Source organism: Phoxinus phoxinus, assembly GCF_949152265.1.
Source record: "Phoxinus phoxinus genome assembly, chromosome: 2".
Classification (NCBI taxonomy): domain Eukaryota; kingdom Metazoa; phylum Chordata; class Actinopteri; order Cypriniformes; family Leuciscidae; genus Phoxinus; species Phoxinus phoxinus.
In genome coordinates, this window is record NC_136877.1 from 727,193 (window position 1) to 749,771 (window position 22,579).

General features: G+C 40.5%; 2 protein-coding genes across 3 annotated transcripts in view; one reads left to right on the forward strand and one right to left on the reverse strand.

The window, feature by feature from the left end:
• The first annotated feature begins 3,463 nt into the window (after positions 1–3,463).
• On the forward strand, positions 3,464–17,128 carry sdr16c5b (short chain dehydrogenase/reductase family 16C, member 5b). Its single transcript, XM_079604974.1, has 7 exons — positions 3,464–3,686; positions 3,771–4,109; positions 4,685–4,816; positions 4,993–5,092; positions 14,934–15,078; positions 15,500–15,625; positions 16,247–17,128. Exons 2-7 carry the CDS (start codon positions 3,789–3,791, stop codon positions 16,341–16,343), a joined length of 921 nt encoding a protein of 306 aa, XP_079461100.1. The 5' UTR covers positions 3,464–3,686; positions 3,771–3,788; the 3' UTR covers positions 16,344–17,128.
• Positions 17,129–20,356: 3,228 nt separating this feature from the next.
• chchd7 (coiled-coil-helix-coiled-coil-helix domain containing 7) overlaps positions 20,357–22,579 on the reverse strand; it is a 12,490-nt gene continuing 10,267 nt past the window's right edge. Inside the window, exons 4-5 of one of the 2 annotated variants that reach the window (XR_013796685.1) lie at positions 20,946–21,214; positions 20,357–20,755 (exon numbers count right to left, since the gene is read on the reverse strand). Coding sequence is in view for 1 of the 2 variants with exons in the window: in XM_079604975.1 (XP_079461101.1) it covers positions 21,110–21,214 (105 nt within the window). In the remaining variant the exon portion in view is untranslated. Of the gene's footprint in view, positions 20,756–20,945; positions 21,215–22,579 lie in introns of those variants that run through there. The other variant, XM_079604975.1, reaches the window with a different exon arrangement.

Sequence of the window (22,579 nt, forward strand, 5' to 3'; positions counted from 1 at the left end):
AGTGCATTTATCCGTCATAAAAGTGCATCAATCCATCATAAAAGTGCATCTATTCATCATAAAAGTGCATTTATCCATCATAAAAGTGCATCAATCCATCATAAAAGTGCATCTATTCATCATAAAAGTGCATTTATCCATCATAAAAGTGCATCAATCCATCATAAAAGTGCATCAATCCATCATAAAAGTGCATCCATTCATCATAAAAGTGCATTTATCCATCATAAAAGTGCATCAATCCATCATAAAAGTGCATCTATCCATCATAAAAGTGCATTTATCCATCATAAAAGTGCATCTGTCCATCATAAAAGTGCATTTATCCATCATAAAAGTGCATCTGTCCATCATAAAAGTGCATCAATCCATCATAAAAGTGCATCAATCCATCATAAAAGTGCATCTATTCATCATAAAAGTGCATTTATCCGTCATAAAAGTGTATCAATCCATCATAAAAGTGCATCTATTCATCATAAAAGTGCATCTATCAATCATAAAAGTGCATCAATCCATCATAAAAGTGCATCTATCCATCATAAAAGTGCATCTATCCATCATAAAAGTGCATCAATCCATCATAAAAGTGCATCTATCCATCATAAAAGTGCATCCATCCATCATAAAAGTGCATCTATTCATCATAAAAGTGCATCTGTCCATCATAAAAGTGCATCTATCCATCATAAAAGTGCATCTATTCATCATAAAAGTGCATTTATCCATCATAAAAGTGCATCTATTCATCATAAAAGTGCATTTATCCATCATAAAAGTGCATCAATCCATCATAAAAGTGCATCAATCCATCATAAAAGTGCATCAATCCATCATAAAAGTGCATTTATCCATCATAAAAGTGCATTTATCCATCATAAAAGTGCATCAATCCATCATAAAAGTGCATCTATCCATCATAAAAGTGCATTTATCCATCATAAAAGTGCATCTATCCATCATAAAAGTGCATCTATCCATCATAAAAGTGCATCTGTCCATCATAAAAGTGCATCTATCCATCATAAAAGTACATCTATCCACCATAAAAGTGCATCTATCCATCATAAAAGTGCATCTGTCCATCATAAAAGTGCATCTGTCCATCATAAAAGTGCATCTATCCATCATAAAAGTGCATCTGTCCATCATAAAAGTGCATCAATCCATCATAAAAGTGCATCTATCCATCATAAAAGTGCATCTGTCCATCATAAAAGTGCATCTATCCATCATAAAAGTGCATCTGTCCATCATAAAAGTGCATCAATCCATCATAAAAGTGCATCAATCCATCATAAAAGTGCATCTATCTATCATAAAAGTGTATCTATCCATCATAAAAGTGCATCTATCCATCATAAAAGTGCATCTATCCATCATAAAAGTGCATCTGTCCATCATAAAAGTGCATCTGTCCATCATAAAAGTGCATCTATCCATCATAAAAGTGCATCTGTCCATCATAAAAGTGCATCTGTCCATCATAAAAGTGCATCTGTCCATCATAAAAGTGCATCTGTCCATCATAAAAGTGCATCTATCCATCATAAAAGTGCATCTGTCCATCATAAAAGTGCATCAATCCATCATAAAAGTGCATCTATCCATCATAAAAGTGCATCTGTCCATCATAAAAGTGCATCAATCCATCATAAAAGTGCATCTGTCCATCATAAAAGTGCATCAATCCATCATAAAAGTGCATCTATTCATCATAAAAGTGGTCTTTAGATATATAAATATATCTATTTATGATGGATATGCACTTTTATGGACGGCCATCCACTGCCATTATAAAGAAAGTGAGTCATGTACGCTGACGGGTTCAGGGCGAGTAAATCACGTGCTAATGTTCAGTTGTAGGTGAACGCTCATGATGTTTTAATGAAGTGTCTGGTGTGTCCTTGTTGTGTTAATGTGATTTACTGTGAATAAGACCGTCTTAAAGTACATCTGAGTTCACCTGTACATGTAAGATTTGAATAACTAATACTGTACAACAACCAGGCCTTTTTAATCGAGTACAGATCAGGCCTGCATGAAGCACTCGCTCGCTGTACGAGAGGAAGACTCGGGAAATATGGCAGAATCTGCATTTGCTTGAATAAACAGTTGATATCAGCCTTTCTGTGGAGAAATGTTGTTTATATGACGTCACACACTACCTTGTAACCAATCAGATCAACGTGTGATCGTCCACCAGTGGATCTCTGAGTGAGTGAGTGGAGGCGGGGCTCATTTGCATATTCATAGAACCGCGCATACTAAATGAGGAAAGGGTGTCGAGTTACATTCAAGATATTTTAAGGCATTAAGAATTTATTTTCAAGGAATTTTTTTTTGTATTATGTAATTTTGGTGATTAAAGATGAGTTTTAAGGAAAGAATGATTGACTACAGGAGGACTTTAAGAAGACAGAAGCCTTTTCTGGATAATTTATTTAAAAGTATAGTTTGATTACATAATGATGTAAAGCTCTTATCATGAAACTCATACAATCAAGGCATGAAGTGGGATTCGAATGTGTACAGTTTTCATACAGATCTGTACACATCTCTCATCAGATCAGGCTTTATTATAATATTATATTTATTATTATACAGATTTAATGGGAACGTGCGACTAAAACCAATATCTTTATCTAGTGTTTTACATGTTGCATATCTACCCCACCTTTGATCTATAGTGTAACCATAACCGTACGAGAGCTAAATAAAGTCTACACTTTATCTTACAGTGTGCTTGTTACATATACATGTATACCGTATAATAACAGTAAATTATGCATAATTACATGCAACTAATCCTCAACCAAACCCCAATCCTACCCTAACCCTATACATGTTATTTATTAATATTACTCAGTGCTTAAATATATAATTACACTGTAACAATGACACCTTAAAATGAAGTGTAACCGACTTTTGGTGTCTTTGTAACACGTTACATGTGTTTAATAACTGCTAAACCCTATAGTAAGTTCATGGTGTTAATTAATACTTAAGTGTATAGGCCTAATGACACTGGGTGCAACTGTACGCTTGATATCCTCCAAGAAAGCTGTAGGTTATAGTTCACTCAAATCTGTGACAAAGTCTTGTGAGATTCACAATATACTGTTTATTTGACTCTTGCAATAACATTCACTAAAGGCTTGTTCACATCGAGAACACGGTTACACTTTATTTTAAGGTGTCTGTGATACAGTGTTTATGTACCGAGTAATATTAATTAACTACATGTGGGGTTAGGGTTGGTTTAGTTGGATATAACGAAGCACAACTTATACAGTAACTATAAGAAGTGTAAGAAAAACACAAAAGGTGAAGATTTAACCCTGTGTTTGTGTAGCCTAGGCATGTTAAATAATCCCACCATAATGACATGAGCTGCGCGATTTATTCCACTTTATGAAGAGATTGAAGGCTAATTAATGATCAAGGTGTAATTAGTCACTTCGAGACTGTGTGTCTCAGTGCGCGCGTCAGTTCGCGGGCGTCAAACGGTTAAACCGAAGCCGCGCCCACACATCCCGTTAGGACTCGGAGACTGACTGAACTTTGTCTTCGGTAAACACGGAGCAATAACCGGACTGCGGAGCGAAGGTCGGGCACAGGGACACTCGGGGAAAGGCGAGATGAACGGGGCGAATCTGCTGTCGTGTCAGTGACGAGTGAGTGAGGTGAGACACCGGCACGGCTGTCGCGCGCGGATAAATCCGGTTATTATACTGAGCAAAGTTGACGGTTAACCCTTTCGAGTCCAGGATCTGTTCGCCATCATCATGAACTTCCTCCTGGAGACTCTCCAAGTGCTCTTCTTGTCGCTGGTCTACACGTTAGAGGCGCTGGTTCGGTTGTTTGTCCCGGTTCGACGGAAGAGTGTGTCAGGGGAGCTCGTGCTCGTGACCGGCGCGGGCAGTGGGATTGGGCGGCTCATGGCACTGGAGTTCGCGCGCCTGGACGCGCGCCTGGTTCTGTGGGACATCAACGAGGACGCGCTCAAAGAGACCGCACGCGCCATCAAAGAGGAGCTCGGGGCGCGCGCGTACACGTACACCTGCGACTGCAGCGAGCGCGAGGAGGTGTACAGGACCGCGAACCAGGTGTGATTTTTATTTTATTTTAATTATTTGTATTATTGAATGCCAGTCACATACAAATAATATACATGACAATAATCCAACATAGGCTAGTGTTAAACAAATACTACAACAAATAGGAATGTTTATTGCAGTATTGCATTTATTGCATATTTTTTGTTTATGGTATTGCCCCACAAATCAAACAAAGATGAACAATAAAGGCCACATTTGGTGGTAATCCTTGTCTATTAAATAAAAAAAAACACAAGACACGTCATCGCGATGACGTCATGTGCACTATAGCTGTCGGTTACCCGCATACGGTGTTTTCGCATCAACATATGTAATGATGACCATAAACATTATGATTTCTACTGTCTTTCTTTCACTCATGCTTATTTTCAGTAGCTACACCGTAAATGTGTTTATCACACAACTTTAACTTGTGTCAGCTGAATATTAGCCTAATGGTAAAAAAATAATAATTAAATGAGTAAATTCTTTGACACTTAAAACTTTACGGCAACTTTAAGTAAACATTTTTAACATGCTAATAAGAAGGGTAATTCACGACTTGTTCCGTTTGTTTTATGAAGGTGAAGCGTGAGGTTGGTGACGTCACAATTTTGATAAATAATGCAGGAATTGTTACTGGGAAGAAGTTCTTGGAATCTCCTGATGCGCTGGTGGAGAAGACCATGGAGGTCAACAGCCTAGCACACTTCTGGGTATCTATCTATCTATCTATCTATCTATCTATCTATCTATCTATCTATCTATCTATCTATCTATCTATCTATCTATCGATCTATCTATATCGATCTATCTATCGATCTATCTATCTATCTATCTATCTATCTATCTATCGATCTATCTGGTCATGATATCCGGTCTCTCCTCTCAGATGTATAAGGCGTTCCTGCCTGCTATGATTGCTGCTAATCGAGGTCATCTGGTCAGTATAGCGAGTTCTGCTGGACTCATCGGAGTCAATGGACTGGCAGGTACAGTAGATCTTCTCAGTTTAACAATATCTCTCTCAGGAGGAAGTGTGTATTTTTCATTACATGTCCTCAGATTACTGTGAGAGTAAGTTTGTGCAGTCCTCAGATTACTGTGAGAGTAAGTTTGTGCAGTCCTCAGATTACTGTGAGAGTAAGTTTGTGTCGTCCTCAGATTACTGTGAGAGTAAGTTTGTGTCGTCCTCAGATTACTGTGAGAGTAAGTTTGTGTCGTCCTCAGATTACTGTGTGAGTAAGTTTGTGTCGTCCTCAGATTACTGTGAGAGTAAGTTTGTGTCGTCCTCAGATTACTGTGAGAGTAAGTTTGTGTCGTCCTCAGATTACTGTGAGAGTAAGTTTGTGTCGTCCTCAGATTACTGTGAGAGTAAGTTTGTGTCGTCCTCAGATTACTGTGAGAGTAAGTTTGTGCAGTCCTCAGATTACTGTGAGAGTAAGTTTGTGTCGTCCTCAGATTACTGTGAGAGTAAATTTGTGCAGTCCTCAGATTACTGTGAGAGTAAGTTTGTGTCGTCCTCAGATTACTGTGAGAGTAAGTTTGTGTCGTCCTCAGATTACTGTGAGAGTAAGTTTGTGTCGTCCTCAGATTACTGTGAGAGTAAGTTTGTGTCGTCCTCAGATTACTGTGAGAGTAAATTTGTGCAGTCCTCAGATTACTGTGAGAGTAAGTTTGTGTCGTCCTCAGATTACTGTGAGAGTAAGTTTGTGTCGTCCTCAGATTACTGTGAGAGTAAGTTTGTGTCGTCCTCAGATTACTGTGAGAGTAAGTTTGTGTCGTCCTCAGATTACTGTGAGAGTAAGTTTGTGTCGTCCTCAGATTACTGTGAGAGTAAGTTTGTGTCGTCCTCAGATTACTGTGAGAGTAAGTTTGTGTCGTCCTCAGATTACTGTGAGAGTAAATTTGTGCAGTCCTCAGATTACTGTGAGAGTAAGTTTGTGTCGTCCTCAGATTACTGTGAGAGTAAGTTTGTGTCGTCCTCAGATTACTGTGAGAGTAAGTTTGTGTCGTACTCAGATTACTGTGAGAGTAAGTTTGTGTCGTCCTCAGATTACTGTGAGAGTAAGTTTGTGTCGTCCTCAGATTACTGTGAGAGTAAGTTTGTGTCGTCCTCAGATTACTGTGAGAGTAAGTTTGTGTCGTCCTCAGATTACTGTGAGAGTAAGTTTGTGTCGTCCTCAGATTACTGTGAGAGTAAGTTTGTGTCGTCCTCAGATTACTGTGAGAGTAAGTTTGTGTCGTCCTCAGATTACTGTGAGAGTAAGTTTGTGTCGTCCTCAGATTACTGTGAGAGTAAGTTTGTGTCGTCCTCAGATTACTGTGAGAGTAAATTTGTGCAGTCCTCAGATTACTGTGAGAGTAAGTTTGTGTCGTCCTCAGATTACTGTGAGAGTAAGTTTGTGTCGTCCTCAGATTACTGTGAGAGTAAGTTTGTGCCGTCCTCAGATTACTGTGAGAGTAAGTTTGTGTCGTCCTCAGATTACTGTGAGAGTAAGTTTGTGCAGTCCTCAGATTACTGTGAGAGTAAATTTGTGTCGTCCTCAGATTACTGTGAGAGTAAGTTTGTGCCGTCCTCAGATTACTGTGAGAGTAAGTTTGTGTCGTCCTCAGATTACTGTGAGAGTAAGTTTGTGCCGTCCTCAGATTACTGTGAGAGTAAGTTTGTGCAGTCCTCAGATTACTGTGAGAGTAAGTTTGTGTCGTCCTCAGATTACTGTGAGAGTAAATTTGTGCAGTCCTCAGATTACTGTGAGAGTAAGTTTGTGTCGTCCTCAGATTACTGTGAGAGTAAGTTTGTGTCGTCCTCAGATTACTGTGAGAGTAAGTTTGTGTCGTCCTCAGATTACTGTGAGAGTAAGTTTGTGTCGTCCTCAGATTACTGTGAGAGTAAGTTTGTGTCGTCCTCAGATTACTGTGAGAGTAAGTTTGTGTCGTCCTCAGATTACTGTGAGAGTAAGTTTGTGTCGTCCTCAGATTACTGTGAGAGTAAGTTTGTGTCGTCCTCAGATTACTGTGAGAGTAAGTTTGTGTCGTCCTCAGATTACTGTGAGAGTAAGTTTGTGCCGTCCTCAGATTACTGTGAGAGTAAGTTTGTGTCGTCCTCAGATTACTGTGAGAGTAAGTTTGTGTCGTCCTCAGATTACTGTGAGAGTAAGTTTGTGTCGTCCTCAGATTACTGTGAGAGTAAGTTTGTGTCGTCCTCAGATTACTGTGAGAGTAAGTTTGTGTCGTCCTCAGATTACTGTGAGAGTAAGTTTGTGCAGTCCTCAGATTACTGTGAGAGTAAGTTTGTGTCGTCCTCAGATTACTGTGAGAGTAAGTTTGTGCCGTCCTCAGATTACTGTGAGAGTAAGTTTGTGTCGTCCTCAGATTACTGTGAGAGTAAATTTGTGCAGTCCTCAGATTACTGTGAGAGTAAGTTTGTGCCGTCCTCAGATTACTGTGAGAGTAAGTTTGTGTCGTCCTCAGATTACTGTGAGAGTAAGTTTGTGTCGTCCTCAGATTACTGTGAGAGTAAGTTTGTGCAGTTCTCAGATTACTGTGAGAGTAAGTTTGTGTCGTCCTCAGATTACTGTGAGAGTAAGTTTGTGTCGTCCTCAGATTACTGTGAGAGTAAGTTTGTGTCGTCCTCAGATTACTGTGAGAGTAAGTTTGTGTCGTCCTCAGATTACTGTGAGAGTAAATTTGTGCAGTCCTCAGATTACTGTGAGAGTAAGTTTGTGCCGTCCTCAGATTACTGTGAGAGTAAGTTTGTGTCGTCCTCAGATTACTGTGAGAGTAAGTTTGTGCCGTCCTCAGATTACTGTGAGAGTAAGTTTGTGTCGTCCTCAGATTACTGTGAGAGTAAGTTTGTGCCGTCCTCAGATTACTGTGAGAGTAAGTTTGTGCCGTCCTCAGATTACTGTGAGAGTAAGTTTGTGCCGTCCTCAGATTACTGTGAGAGTAAGTTTGTGTCGTCCTCAGATTACTGTGAGAGTAAGTTTGTGCAGTCCTCAGATTACTGTGAGAGTAAGTTTGTGTCGTCCTCAGATTACTGTGAGAGTAAGTTTGTGCCGTCCTCAGATTACTGTGAGAGTAAGTTTGTGCAGTCCTCAGATTACTGTGAGAGTAAGTTTGTGCCGTCCTCAGATTACTGTGAGAGTAAGTTTGTGCAGTCCTCAGATTACTGTGAGAGTAAGTTTGTGCCGTCCTCAGATTACTGTGAGAGTAAGTTTGTGCAGTCCTCAGATTACTGTGAGAGTAAGTTTGTGTCGTCCTCAGATTACTGTGAGAGTAAGTTTGTGTCGTCCTCAGATTACTGTGAGAGTAAGTTTGTGTCGTCCTCAGATTACTGTGAGAGTAAGTTTGTGTCGTCCTCAGATTACTGTGAGAGTAAGTTTGTGTCGTCCTCAGATTACTGTGAGAGTAAGTTTGTGTCGTCCTCAGATTACTGTGAGAGTAAGTTTGTGTCGTCCTCAGATTACTGTGAGAGTAAGTTTGTGTCGTCCTCAGATTACTGTGAGAGTAAGTTTGTGTCGTCCTCAGATTACTGTGAGAGTAAGTTTGTGCCGTCCTCAGATTACTGTGAGAGTAAGTTTGTGTCGTCCTCAGATTACTGTGAGAGTAAGTTTGTGCAGTCCTCAGATTACTGTGAGAGTAAGTTTGTGTCGTCCTCAGATTACTGTGAGAGTAAGTTTGTGTCGTCCTCAGATTACTGTGAGAGTAAGTTTGTGTCGTCCTCAGATTACTGTGAGAGTAAGTTTGTGTCGTCCTCAGATTACTGTGAGAGTAAGTTTGTGTCGTCCTCAGATTACTGTGAGAGTAAGTTTGTGTCGTCCTCAGATTACTGTGAGAGTAAATTTGTGCAGTCCTCAGATTACTGTGAGAGTAAGTTTGTGCAGTCCTCAGATTACTGTGAGAGTAAGTTTGTGTCGTCCTCAGATTACTGTGAGAGTAAGTTTGTGTCGTCCTCAGATTACTGTGAGAGTAAGTTTGTGCCGTCCTCAGATTACTGTGAGAGTAAGTTTGTGTCGTCCTCAGATTACTGTGAGAGTAAGTTTGTGCAGTCCTCAGATTACTGTGAGAGTAAATTTGTGTCGTCCTCAGATTACTGTGAGAGTAAGTTTGTGCCGTCCTCAGATTACTGTGAGAGTAAGTTTGTGCAGTCCTCAGATTACTGTGAGAGTAAGTTTGTGCCGTCCTCAGATTACTGTGAGAGTAAGTTTGTGCAGTCCTCAGATTACTGTGAGAGTAAGTTTGTGCCGTCCTCAGATTACTGTGAGAGTAAGTTTGTGTCGTCCTCAGATTACTGTGAGAGTAAGTTTGTGTCGTCCTCAGATTACTGTGAGAGTAAGTTTGTGTCGTCCTCAGATTACTGTGAGAGTAAGTTTGTGTCGTCCTCAGATTACTGTGAGAGTAAGTTTGTGTCGTCCTCAGATTACTGTGAGAGTAAGTTTGTGTCGTCCTCAGATTACTGTGAGAGTAAGTTTGTGTCGTCCTCAGATTACTGTGAGAGTAAGTTTGTGTCGTCCTCAGATTACTGTGAGAGTAAGTTTGTGTCGTCCTCAGATTACTGTGAGAGTAAATTTGTGCAGTCCTCAGATTACTGTGAGAGTAAGTTTGTGCAGTCCTCAGATTACTGTGAGAGTAAGTTTGTGTCGTCCTCAGATTACTGTGAGAGTAAGTTTGTGTCGTCCTCAGATTACTGTGAGAGTAAGTTTGTGTCGTCCTCAGATTACTGTGAGAGTAAGTTTGTGCCGTCCTCAGATTACTGTGAGAGTAAGTTTGTGCAGTCCTCAGATTACTGTGAGAGTAAGTTTGTGCCGTCCTCAGATTACTGTGAGAGTAAGTTTGTGCAGTCCTCAGATTACTGTGAGAGTAAGTTTGTGCCGTCCTCAGATTACTGTGAGAGTAAGTTTGTGCAGTCCTCAGATTACTGTGAGAGTAAGTTTGTGCAGTCCTCAGATTACTTTGAGAGTAAGTTTGTGTCGTCCTCAGATTACTGTGAGAGTAAGTTTGTGTCGTCCTCAGATTACTGTGTGAGTAAGTTTGTGCAGTCCTCAGATTACTTTGAGAGTAAGTTTGTGTCGTCCTCAGATTACTGTGAGAGTAAGTTTGTGTCGTCCTCAGATTACTGTGAGAGTAAGTTTGTGTCGTCCTCAGATTACTGTGAGAGTAAGTTTGTGTCGTCCTCAGATTACTGTGAGAGTAAGTTTGTGTCGTCCTCAGATTACTGTGAGAGTAAGTTTGTGTCGTCCTCAGATTACTGTGAGAGTAAGTTTGTGTCGTCCTCAGATTACTGTGAGAGTAAGTTTGTGTCGTCCTCAGATTACTGTGAGAGTAAGTTTGTGTCGTCCTCAGATTACTGTGTGAGTAAGTTTGTGCAGTCCTCAGATTACTTTGAGAGTAAGTTTGTGTCGTCCTCAGATTACTGTGAGAGTAAGTTTGTGTCGTCCTCAGATTACTGTGAGAGTAAGTTTGTGTCGTCCTCAGATTACTGTGAGAGTAAGTTTGTGCCGTCCTCAGATTACTGTGAGAGTAAGTTTGTGCCGTCCTCAGATTACTGTGAGAGTAAGTTTGTGCAGTCCTCAGATTACTGTGTGAGTAAGTTTGTGCAGTCCTCAGATTACTTTGAGAGTAAGTTTGTGTCGTCCTCAGATTACTGTGAGAGTAAGTTTGTGTCGTCCTCAGATTACTGTGAGAGTAAGTTTGTGTCGTCCTCAGATTACTGTGAGAGTAAGTTTGTGTCGTCCTCAGATTACTGTGAGAGTAAGTTTGTGTCGTCCTCAGATTACTGTGAGAGTAAGTTTGTGTCGTCCTCAGATTACTGTGAGAGTAAGTTTGTGTCGTCCTCAGATTACTGTGAGAGTAAATTTGTGCAGTCCTCAGATTACTGTGAGAGTAAGTTTGTGCAGTCCTCAGATTACTGTGAGAGTAAGTTTGTGCCGTCCTCAGATTACTGTGAGAGTAAGTTTGTGCAGTCCTCAGATTACTGTGAGAGTAAGTTTGTGCAGTCCTCAGATTACTTTGAGAGTAAGTTTGTGTCGTCCTCAGATTACTGTGAGAGTAAGTTTGTGTCGTCCTCAGATTACTGTGTGAGTAAGTTTGTGCAGTCCTCAGATTACTGTGTGAGTAAGTTTGTGCAGTCCTCAGATTACTTTGAGAGTAAGTTTGTGTCGTCCTCAGATTACTGTGAGAGTAAGTTTGTGCAGTCCTCAGATTACTGTGAGAGTAAGTTTGTGCAGTCCTCAGATTACTGTGAGAGTAAGTTTGTGCAGTCCTCAGATTACTGTGAGAGTAAGTTTGTGCAGTCCTCAGATTACTGTGAGAGTAAGTTTGTGCAGTCCTCAGATTACTTTGAGAGTAAATTTGTGTCGTCCTCAGATTACTGTGAGAGTAAGTTTGTGCAGTCCTCAGATTACTGTGAGAGTAAGTTTGTGTCGTCCTCAGATTACCGTGAGAGTAAGTTTGTGCCGTCCTCAGATTACTGTGAGAGTAAGTTTGTGCCGTCCTCAGATTACTGTGAGAGTAAGTTTGTGTCGTCCTCAGATTACTGTGCGAGTAAGTTTGTGTCGTCCTCAGATTACTGTGAGAGTAAGTTTGTGCAGTCCTCAGATTACTGTGAGAGTAAGTTTGTGTCGTCCTCAGATTACTGTGAGAGTAAGTTTGTGCCGTCCTCAGATTACTGTGAGAGTAAGTTTGTGCCGTCCTCAGATTACTGTGAGAGTAAGTTTGTGCAGTCCTCAGATTACTGTGAGAGTAAGTTTGTGACGTCCTCAGATTACTGTGAGAGTAAGTTTGTGCAGTCCTCAGATTACTGTGAGAGTAAGTTTGTGCAGTCCTCAGATTACTGTGAGAGTAAGTTTGTTCCGTCCTCAGATTACTGTGAGAGTAAGTTTGTGCAGTCCTCAGATTACTGTGAGAGTAAGTTTGTGCAGTCCTCAGATTACTGTGAGAGTAAGTTTGTGTCGTCCTCAGATTACTGTGAGAGTAAGTTTGTGCCGTCCTCAGATTACTGTGAGAGTAAGTTTGTGTCGTCCTCAGATTACTGTGTGAGTAAGTTTGTGCCGTCCTCAGATTACTGTGAGAGTAAGTTTGTGCAGTCCTCAGATTACTGTGAGAGTAAGTTTGTGCAGTCCTCAGATTACTGTGAGAGTAAGTTTGTGACGTCCTCAGATTACTGTGAGAGTAAGTTTGTGACGTCCTCAGATTACTGTGAGAGTAAGTTTGTGCAGTCCTCAGATTACTGTGAGAGTAAGTTTGTGCAGTCCTCAGATTACTGTGAGAGTAAGTTTGTGCAGTCCTCAGATTACTGTGAGAGTAAGTTTGTGCAGTCCTCAGATTACTGTGAGAGTAAGTTTGTGACGTCCTCAGATTACTGTGTGAGTAAGTTTGTGTCGTCCTCAGATTACTGTGAGAGTAAGTTTGTGCCGTCCTCAGATTACTGTGAGAGTACGTTTGTGCAGTCCTCAGATTACTGTGAGAGTAAGTTTGTGTCGTCCTCAGATTACTGTGAGAGTAAGTTTGTGACGTCCTCAGATTACTGTGAGAGTAAGTTTGTGCAGTCCTCAGATTACTGTGAGAGTAAGTTTGTGCAGTCCTCAGATTACTGTGAGAGTAAGTTTGTGCAGTCCTCAGATTACTGTGAGAGTAAGTTTGTGACGTCCTCAGATTACTGTTTGAGTAAGTTTGTGTCGTCCTCAGATTACTGTGAGAGTAAGTTTGTGCCGTCCTCAGATTACTGTGAGAGTACGTTTGTGCAGTCCTCAGATTACTGTGAGAGTAAGTTTGTGACGTCCTCAGATTACTGTGAGAGTAAGTTTGTGACGTCCTCAGATTACTGTGAGAGTAAGTTTGTGCAGTCCTCAGATTACTGTGAGAGTAAGTTTGTGCAGTCCTCAGATTACTGTGAGAGTAAGTTTGTGCAGTCCTCAGATTACTGTGAGAGTAAGTTTGTGCAGTCCTCAGATTACTGTGAGAGTAAGTTTGTGACGTCCTCAGATTACTGTGTGAGTAAATTTGTGTCGTCCTCAGATTACTGTGAGAGTAAGTTTGTGCCGTCCTCAGATTACTGTGAGAGTACGTTTGTGCAGTCCTCAGATTACTGTGAGAGTAAGTTTGTGTCGTCCTCAGATTACTGTGAGAGTAAGTTTGTGACGTCCTCAGATTACTGTGCGAGTAAGTTTGTGCCGTCCTCAGATTACTGTGAGAGTAAGTTTGTGACGTCCTCAGATTACTGTGTGAGTAAGTTTGTGTCGTCCTCAGATTACTGTGAGAGTAAGTTTGTGCCGTCCTCAGATTACTGTGAGAGTACGTTTGTGCAGTCCTCAGATTACTGTGAGAGTAAGTTTGTGTCGTCCTCAGATTACTGTGAGAGTAAGTTTGTGCCGTCCTCAGATTACTGTGCGAGTAAGTTTGTGCAGTCCTCAGATTACTGTGAGAGTAAATTTGTGCCGTCCTCAGATTACTGTGAGAGTAAGTTTGTGCCGTCCTCAGATTACTGTGTGAGTAAATTTGTGTCGTCCTCAGATTACTGTGAGAGTAAGTTTGTGCAGTCCTCAGATTACTGTGAGAGTAAATTTGTGCCGTCCTCAGATTACTGTGAGAGTAAGTTTGTGTCGTCCTCAGATTACTGTGAGAGTAAGTTTGCGCAGTCCTCAGATTACTGTGTGAGTAAATTTGTGCCGTCCTCAGATTACTGTGAGAGTAAGTTTGTGCAGTCCTCAGATTACTGTGAGAGTAAGTTTGTGTCGTCCTCAGATTACTGTGAGAGTAAGTTTGTGCAGTCCTCAGATTACTGTGAGAGTAAGTTTGTGCAGTCCTCAGATTACTGTGAGAGTAAGTTTGTGCCGTCCTCAGATTACTGTGAGAGTAAGTTTGTGCAGTCCTCAGATTACTGTGAGAGTAAGTTTGCGCAGTCCTCAGATTACTGTGTGAGTAAATTTGTGCCGTCCTCAGATTACTGTGAGAGTAAGTTTGTGCAGTCCTCAGATTACTGTGAGAGTAAGTTTGTGTCGTACTCAGATTACTGTGAGAGTAAGTTTGTGCAGTCCTCAGATTACTGTGAGAGTAAGTTTGTGCAGTCCTCAGATTACTGTGAGAGTAAGTTTGTGCCGTCCTCAGATTACTGTGAGAGTAAGTTTGTGCAGTCCTCAGATTACTGTGAGAGTAAGTTTGTGTCGTCCTCAGATTACTGTGAGAGTAAGTTTGTGTCGTCCTCAGATTACTGTGAGAGTAAGTTTGTGCCGTCCTCAGATTACTGTGAGAGTAAGTTTGTGCCGTCCTCAGATTACTGTGAGAGTAAGTTTGTGCAGTCCTCAGATTACTGTGAGAGTAAGTTTGTGCAGTCCTCAGATTACTGTGAGAGTAAGTTTGTGCCGTCCTCAGATTACTGTGAGAGTAAGTTTGTGCAGTCCTCAGATTACTGTGAGAGTAAGTTTGTGTCGTCCTCAGATTACTGTGAGAGTAAGTTTGTGCAGTCCTCAGATTACTGTGAGAGTAAGTTTGTGCCGTCCTCAGATTACTGTGAGAGTAAGTTTGTGCCGTCCTCAGATTACTGTGAGAGTAAGTTTGTGCCGTCCTCAGATTACTGTGAGAGTAAGTTTGTGCAGTCCTCAGATTACTGTGAGAGTAAGTTTGTGTCGTCCTCAGATTACTGTGAGAGTAAGTTTGTGCAGTCCTCAGATTACTGTGAGAGTAAGTTTGTGTCGTCCTCAGATTACTGTGAGAGTAAGTTTGTGCCGTCCTCAGATTACTGTGAGAGTAAGTTTGTGCCGTCCTCAGATTACTGTGAGAGTAAGTTTGTGTCGTCCTCAGATTACTGTGAGAGTAAGTTTGTGTCGTCCTCAGATTACTGTGCGAGTAAGTTCGCCGCGGTGGGGTTCGCGGAGTCGATGGCGCTGGAGCTGCTGGCTTTGGGTTGTGATAAAGTGAAGACCACCATCGTCTGCCCGTTCTTCATCAACACCGGCATGTTCGAGGGCGCCAACACTAAGTAAGAAACTGCTTCTCAGAAAATAACAGAATGTGATTGTCTGTATTGTTGAGCACAGGAATGTTAGATCTGGACCAGTACATTCATTTAACACACACTTTCAGCTCGAGGAATACATGAGGAGTCATTATCTAGAACAAGAACTGATCCGCATCATGTAAGGGATAATGTAGATCCAGCCGGTTGTTATCTCAGAATAAACCCCCTTCAGGTGTGTGTGTGTGTGTGTGTGTGTGTGTAATCTCATAATAAACCCGACAGGGTGATCAGGATCAGGTCTTGCACCAGCTTGAAGGGGGTTTATTCCGAGATAACACACACACACACACGCACACACGTGTAAGGGGAGAGAATATACAGTTTGTACAGTATAAAAACCATTACGTGTGTGTGTGTGTGTGTGTGTGTGTGTGTGTTGCAGATTTCCCAGACTCATGCCTATTCTTGACCCGGATTACGCGTGCAGGAAGATCGTGGACGCGGTCCGCCGGGATCAGGTTTATCTCTACATGCCTCGAAGTCTTTACATCGCCATCGCTCTGAAGAAGTGAGTGATAAACTTCTGCTTATTAAACACACTTCACGTCTCCATCGCCTGTGTATGCGCATTATGAGATATCGCACACATAAACGCCAAGATGTGCATACATGTGTTTTTTACAACATACAACATTTACTCACACCTGACTCGTATTCTGTCAAGCCATTAAATGATTAATCTAATTTATTACATGATGATTTAAAGTCGTTATTGTGTTAAGACAACAAAAACTTTAGATATTTTGATTCAACATTAAATTTATTAAACTTTTAAGGCCATAACATTGTTTTTTCAGAATCTGCATCTGAAATGGCATTTAGGTATATTTACACATGAATGAAACATGAAATTATACTCTGAATATGAAACTAAAACCACCAAGCCCGTCTTAATGAGTGAGTCATTGAATCATTCATTCAACCGATTCATTCAAGCGGCTGATTCATTCGAGAACGAAGCAATTGGCCGTCTTTATGAACGAGTCACTGAATCAATGACTCGCTCGATTCGATTCGCTCGAAGACTCACAACAGTTCTTCCGTGGCTTCGTTTGAAACTGTTTTCATATTTGTGTGTTTTGTTATGTCGTTGTGCTTGTATAACAGCTTCTTTTCCTCCGTCACACAGTTTTCTTCCCACTAAGATCGGTGTGCTGTTGGGTGGATATCTGGGAGCGTTCAACTTCATGGCTAAGTTCAAAGGTCATGGGAAGAAGAGCGATTAATCTCCACCATTAGAGGAACCCAGTGAAGAGAGAGAGAGAGAGGGAGAGAGAGAATATCCACACATTAAACACGCATGAAAATAGAGAAATATTTAAAACTGACATAAACTGTGACCAATCTGCACTTCTCACATTCAGCACTTCAGTTTCAATATGAAGGAGTTTCCGTTTTAATAATAGCAACATTTTGCCTCTTGCACTTAATTTGCACCCAATAAATAATTTCTGACTTTAGAATTTAAATATTATAGATGGTGATTCTGTTGATTTTTAAAAATATATATCTTTTAACCATGTTTTTAATGACTTACTTAATGACAATGATTGTATAATGGAACTAGTTTATTTGGTGTATTATTGTCTCTTACTAATAAATCTGTCAATTATAGTATAGTTTGCTTCTTCTTTCTTCTTAAAAATCTACACACTTTTATGAAGACATGTCAGCTCCACAAAAGCACTAAACCATTCGCATGATTTATGAAATATGGGTGTGTTCGAGATGGAGCTTCGTGGAGATCCGAACCCCTTTGCGAATCATTTGTTTCGAACCAGTGAATCGGAGCGCGATTCAAACTGCCAGTCACGTGATCCCAGTAAACGAGTCTCCGTGAACTCATGAACAAGTATGATTTTTTTATACCTGATCTAGGATCATTTTTATACATTTGTAGACATTTAATGACATATTTGTATAATAAAAAGGAAGAATTATACTTAAAAGTCTCTTACTGGTCTAATTAACCAAATTCTCCATAAAACGGACAAAACAAGTTTAACAATTAGTTTTTAAAAAACACGTATTATAGAGAAACTTCATATTTAATGGTATTAGATGATTTGTTAATTGCATTTAATAGATGACTTTTGTTTGTAAAAGCTGTTTTTCTGCATGTTTTGACTGAGTTTTCGCTGCATTTTCGAGATAGATCCAACTGCAGAACCGCAGAACCATAGCAGTGTGACCATAGACATGTATAAAGGCCAGTCTATGATAAAGGCTAGATGGCTTACCGGCGCTGAGAGCCAATGGGACCCGACGACGTCACACGGCGGCCATCTTAGGACAGGACCGCTCTTCCAGTTATAACATTAAAGTCTATTGTGCATGTAGTGCTGAAATTACTATATTTTGCTCAATTTTCAACCGATTTTCAAACGGCTTGGTGTGTCATAAACGTCAGGGATGCGGCTATTTAACTGCATACTTGTGAAAAATTATAGCCACGGAGTTTATTAAACATCGGCATCAGCACAAATCATAGCCACGTTAATAAGGTTTGTAATAAACCAAACCGTTTGTAAATCCGTCAAGAATTCAGCAAGTTACGAGCATTTTAGTTGGCGTATGTCACTCACCTTCCGTCCACAGCAGCAGGGAGCAGCAGCGCAGTCTCCTGACCTAAGATGGCCGCCAAGTGACGACACAGCTGACTCCGCCTTGAGCCATCTAGCCTAGTGCGAGGACGACAGCGCCAGTCTGACAGTCTGATGCCGGAAGTGGGCGGAGCAAGGCGTTATTTTCAAACAACGTTTTTTTAAACGATTTAATGAAAAAAAATAAAATATATATATATGTATATCAAATATTATAAAAAATACGTTTTGACCTATTAACAAAATACAATATACTAGCCTATAATATGAATAGTTTTTTAAAAGTTAAAATTATACTTTATCCATTTGTTTTGTTGTGTCAAATGATTACAAATATAAATTTAACAAAGCTTAAAAAAATTAAAACAAAGCTTGAGTGTTTGAACATTTGATTTAATTGAAAAGCATGTTTAGACCATACACAACATAATTCTATGATGGACTGAAAAAACAAAAATGATTAATTTTAAAAAAATGTTTTTTTCCTCTGAAATAGCAAAAGCATCACACACTGAGCTGTACCTGCTCCAAATAAATAGCCTAATAGTAAGTAATTCAATAAAAATACAAAATCGAACAAATTTTTTTTTATATAAAACAAAATCAAACCAAAGAAAATAAATCTGAAAACATAATTCGTATCTTTTATACTATTTGATATTATATCTTTTCCATTAAATCGTTTTTAAAAAAAAAATTTTTTTTTTACTCATTCTAGCAAATAAAATAAATCTTATAAAACTTATTAAAACTTATAAAAGTTTTCTTAAGAACATAATTCTTTTGAATAATAAATGAATAAATAAACAATTCTGAATTGATCTTATTAAAAATAATATTATTCTTTCTTCCTTCTTATAACTTTTAATAAATAAATCTCTCTTTTTAATAAAGTTTAAAAAAATAATAATACAATTTTAAAAGTTATGCAGGCACACATTTAACAATAATTGTTAAGTGACAAATAAATAAAATAAATCAAAACTCCATGCGTTAATCCTGAGGCGCCTTTCGTCATGGTCAGAGCCATATAGAGAGATATGGTCATGGTAAAGAAAAACTTCCATGTCTTCTTTGAACTAGAAACGAAACATGAAAGGCTCTTAAAATACGGTATAAAAATACTGCTAACTGCTAACAATAAAAGGGCGCCTCAGGATTAACGCATGGAGTTTTTATTTATTTTATTTACTTGTCACTTGACAATTATTGTTAAATGTCTGCCTTCATAACTTTTATAAGATTTATTTTCTTTGGTTTGATTTTGTTTTATATAAAAAAAATTTAGTTCGATTTTGTATTTTTATTTAATTAATTAAATTACTATTGAATATTTGTAATCAAACAAAACAAATGGATAAAGTATAATTTTAACTTTTAAAAAACTATTAATATTATAGACCTAGCTAGTATATTGTACTAATTTTGTTAATAGGAAAAAAACATAATTCTTATCTTTTATAATATTTGATATATATATATATATAAAATATATCTTTTTCATTAAATCGTTTAAAAAAAATCTTTAAAATAACATTGTTTGGAAATAACGCCTTGCTCCGCCCACTTCCGGCATCAGACTGTCAGGCTGGCGCTGTCGTCCTCACGCTGCTATGACGTATGGTTCTGCAGTTGGTTAGTATCATAGACAGTATATGGTTAGTATTGGAGATTTTCACTCTTCTGACCAGCAGGGGTCGCCAGCGCATCCCAACAGTGAATCATTTAGCGAATCAACTCATTAATTTGATTCAAAAGCTTCGTTTCTCCCGTCACTGTACATGTAGTGTAGTGTGGGCTCAGTGGAATTCTGCCAATTTATACCTTCAAATCTATTCAATACACATATATATAAACATTTTTAATTTATATATGATCTACATATTCAGGCTAGATCTGTGAAATTAGAAATGGCAAGTCTCTGAAAAATTAGAAAATTATTTTACTACTGTTGTCTTTACGTAGGGTAAATTCTTAAACGTGTTTAGGAATATATTTCAACCTGTTGAATGTCCGCTGTTTGTGCGCAGTGCGCGTGCGCCGCCGTGTGGACACCACTGATCATGCTGAACACTGACATTAAATAATACTTTATATAGGTTCACAACGAGCTCAAAAGAACACACGCTTTATATATTAAAGCTTTTATTTATGTTAATTTAAATGCAAAGTTATATATTGTCAATTAACTATGAATTAGAAATAATTATAATTCGTATAATATAAATATAGCACATTAAAACATAAATATAGCAAATTAAAGGGCAAAAGACAAGCAATTTTGTCTAATTTTAAGCTGTGATGGAAACGGGGGGCGTGGCCTTATTGTGTCAGATTTACGTCACTTTGCTCGCAGCTGATTGGTCCAGTTTTGGTTGCAGAAAGGCACATTTTAAGGTATAATAACGGGCTGTGTCATCGTTTTTCATACTTCCTAGATCTTTGCAAACATGGTATTTCTGATGCAAGTAGGAGAATTCCCAGGTTACAAGTTGTAATTACGAGGACGTGAACGGGAATGAATCCGCTAAACGTGGACCATCAGGTATTGAGGTGTTAACATTAACATCATGCATTTCTGTAAACAATGCATCTGTGAAAAGCATTAAATAAAAATAACTTGACACGACACCCACTCGTACTCAAAATACGTTCACGTTTGAATGAATGAATACACATTAAATGCTTCAGTGATGGACACAGCGTTAGAGAATCCCACAAGAAATGTTCTGGTGATGTCACTGGAGCATCTGATGATGTCACTGGGGGATCTGATGATGTCACTGGAGCATCTGATGATGTCACTGGAGGATCTGATGATGTCACTGGGGGATCTGATGATGTCACTGGGGGATCTGATGATGTCACTGGAGCATCTGATGATGTCACTGGAGGATCTGATGATGTCACTGGGGGATCTGATGATGTCACTGGAGCATCTGATGATGTCACTGGGGGATCTGATGATGTCACTGGGGGATCTGGTGATGTCACTGGAGGATCTGATGATGTCACTGGGGGATCTGATGATGTCACTGGAGGACCTGATGATGTCACTGGGGGATCGGATGATGTCACTGGAGGACCTGATGATGTCACTGGGGGATCGGATGATGTCACTGGGGGATCTGGTGATGTCACTGGGGGATCTGGTGATGTCACTGGGGGACCTGATGATGTCACTGGAGGATCTGGTGATGTCACTGGGGGATCTGGTGATGTCACTGGGGGACCTGATGATGTCACTGGAGGATCTGATGATGTCACTGGGGGACCTGATGATGTCACTGGGGGATCTGGTGATGTCACTGGGGGACCTGATGATGTCACTGGGGGACCTGATGATGTCACTGGGGGACCTGATGATGTCACTGGGGGACCTGATGATGTCAGTATGGCTTTCCTCCGAGAGCTGAGAGCATCTGGTCTCGCTCCTCTGCGTTCGGCATGTCCGGCTTGACTCCGTCCCGTCGGCGCTGGAGCATCACTGCGTGCTGAGACCGGGAGACATCATGTTTATTCACCTTTATACAAGATCCCCAACACACACACACACACACACTTCCTGAAGGAAACCACACCACAACTGAAGCCCCGTTCACACCGCCACCGCCACGATCCCATTCATTCCAATCGGCGGTACGAGCGACAGAATGTGGGCGTGTCAAGCGGCGCGAGACACGCGACAAAAGTTCAGAAATTTCCACTTTATGCAAATGAGAAGCTATTTTCGCGAGCGACAACCAATAGGAAAGCAGACTTGCTCACGTCACCGCCTCGAGGGCGATTTCACCGTTTTATAAGATGTGACTGTGACCACACACACATATATATGGAGATAATAAAAATGATGCATGGAAAAGAAACTCAGTGAGTTTAATTCACACACTTATAGTTGGAGTGTTGTAGATTTATGATGTGAGTTTAGCACTGCTGCAGTTCACCTTACAGTTTCTCCTGCATCATGTTGACTATCCGGGACAAGAACATTGATTATGTGTCAAATTCGAATGACAGTAATTTATGACAGTATGAGTGAGTTTAATTTGTTGATTAATCGATCGTTAATCTAGTAAATGATTCTGAACACTGCTGTGGTAATATAAAAACACTGTCCCAACAGCATATCATTTCTTTTCAGCTAATTCCTAGTCAAATTAAAATAATATAGTTGTATATATCGTTGTGATGATATTTTGTATAGATATGGCCAGACATGCAGTCTACCGACAACATTAGAGCGACAGCACTACGAACGCTACGACGCGACTCGCGGCACAGAGACTAGCGACGCGACTCGCGGCACAGAGACTAGCGACGCGACTCGCGGCACAGAGACTAGCGACGCGACTCGCGGCACAGAGACTAGCGACGCGACTCGCTGCACAGAGACTAGCGACGCGACTCGCTGCACAGAGACTAGCGAAGGGACTCTCTGCACAGAGACTAACGACGCGACTCGCTGCACAGAGACTAGCGAAGCGTCTCGCAGCACAGAGACTAGCGACGCGACTCGCAGCACAGAGACTAGCGACGCGACTCGCAGCACAGAGACTAGCGAAGCGACTCGCGGCACAGAGACTAGCGAAGCGACTCGCGGCACAGAGACTAGCGACGCGACTCGCTGCACAGAGACTAGCGAAGGGACTCGCTGCACAGAGACTAGCGACGCGACTCGCAGCACAGAGACTAGCGAAGCGACTCGCGGCACAGAGACTAGCGAAGCGACTCGCGGCACAGAGACTAGCGAAGCGACTCGCGGCACAGAGACTAGCGAAGCGACTCGCGGCACAGAGACTAGCGAAGGGACTCGCTGCACAGAGACTAGCGACGCGACTCGCAGCACAGAGACTAGCGAA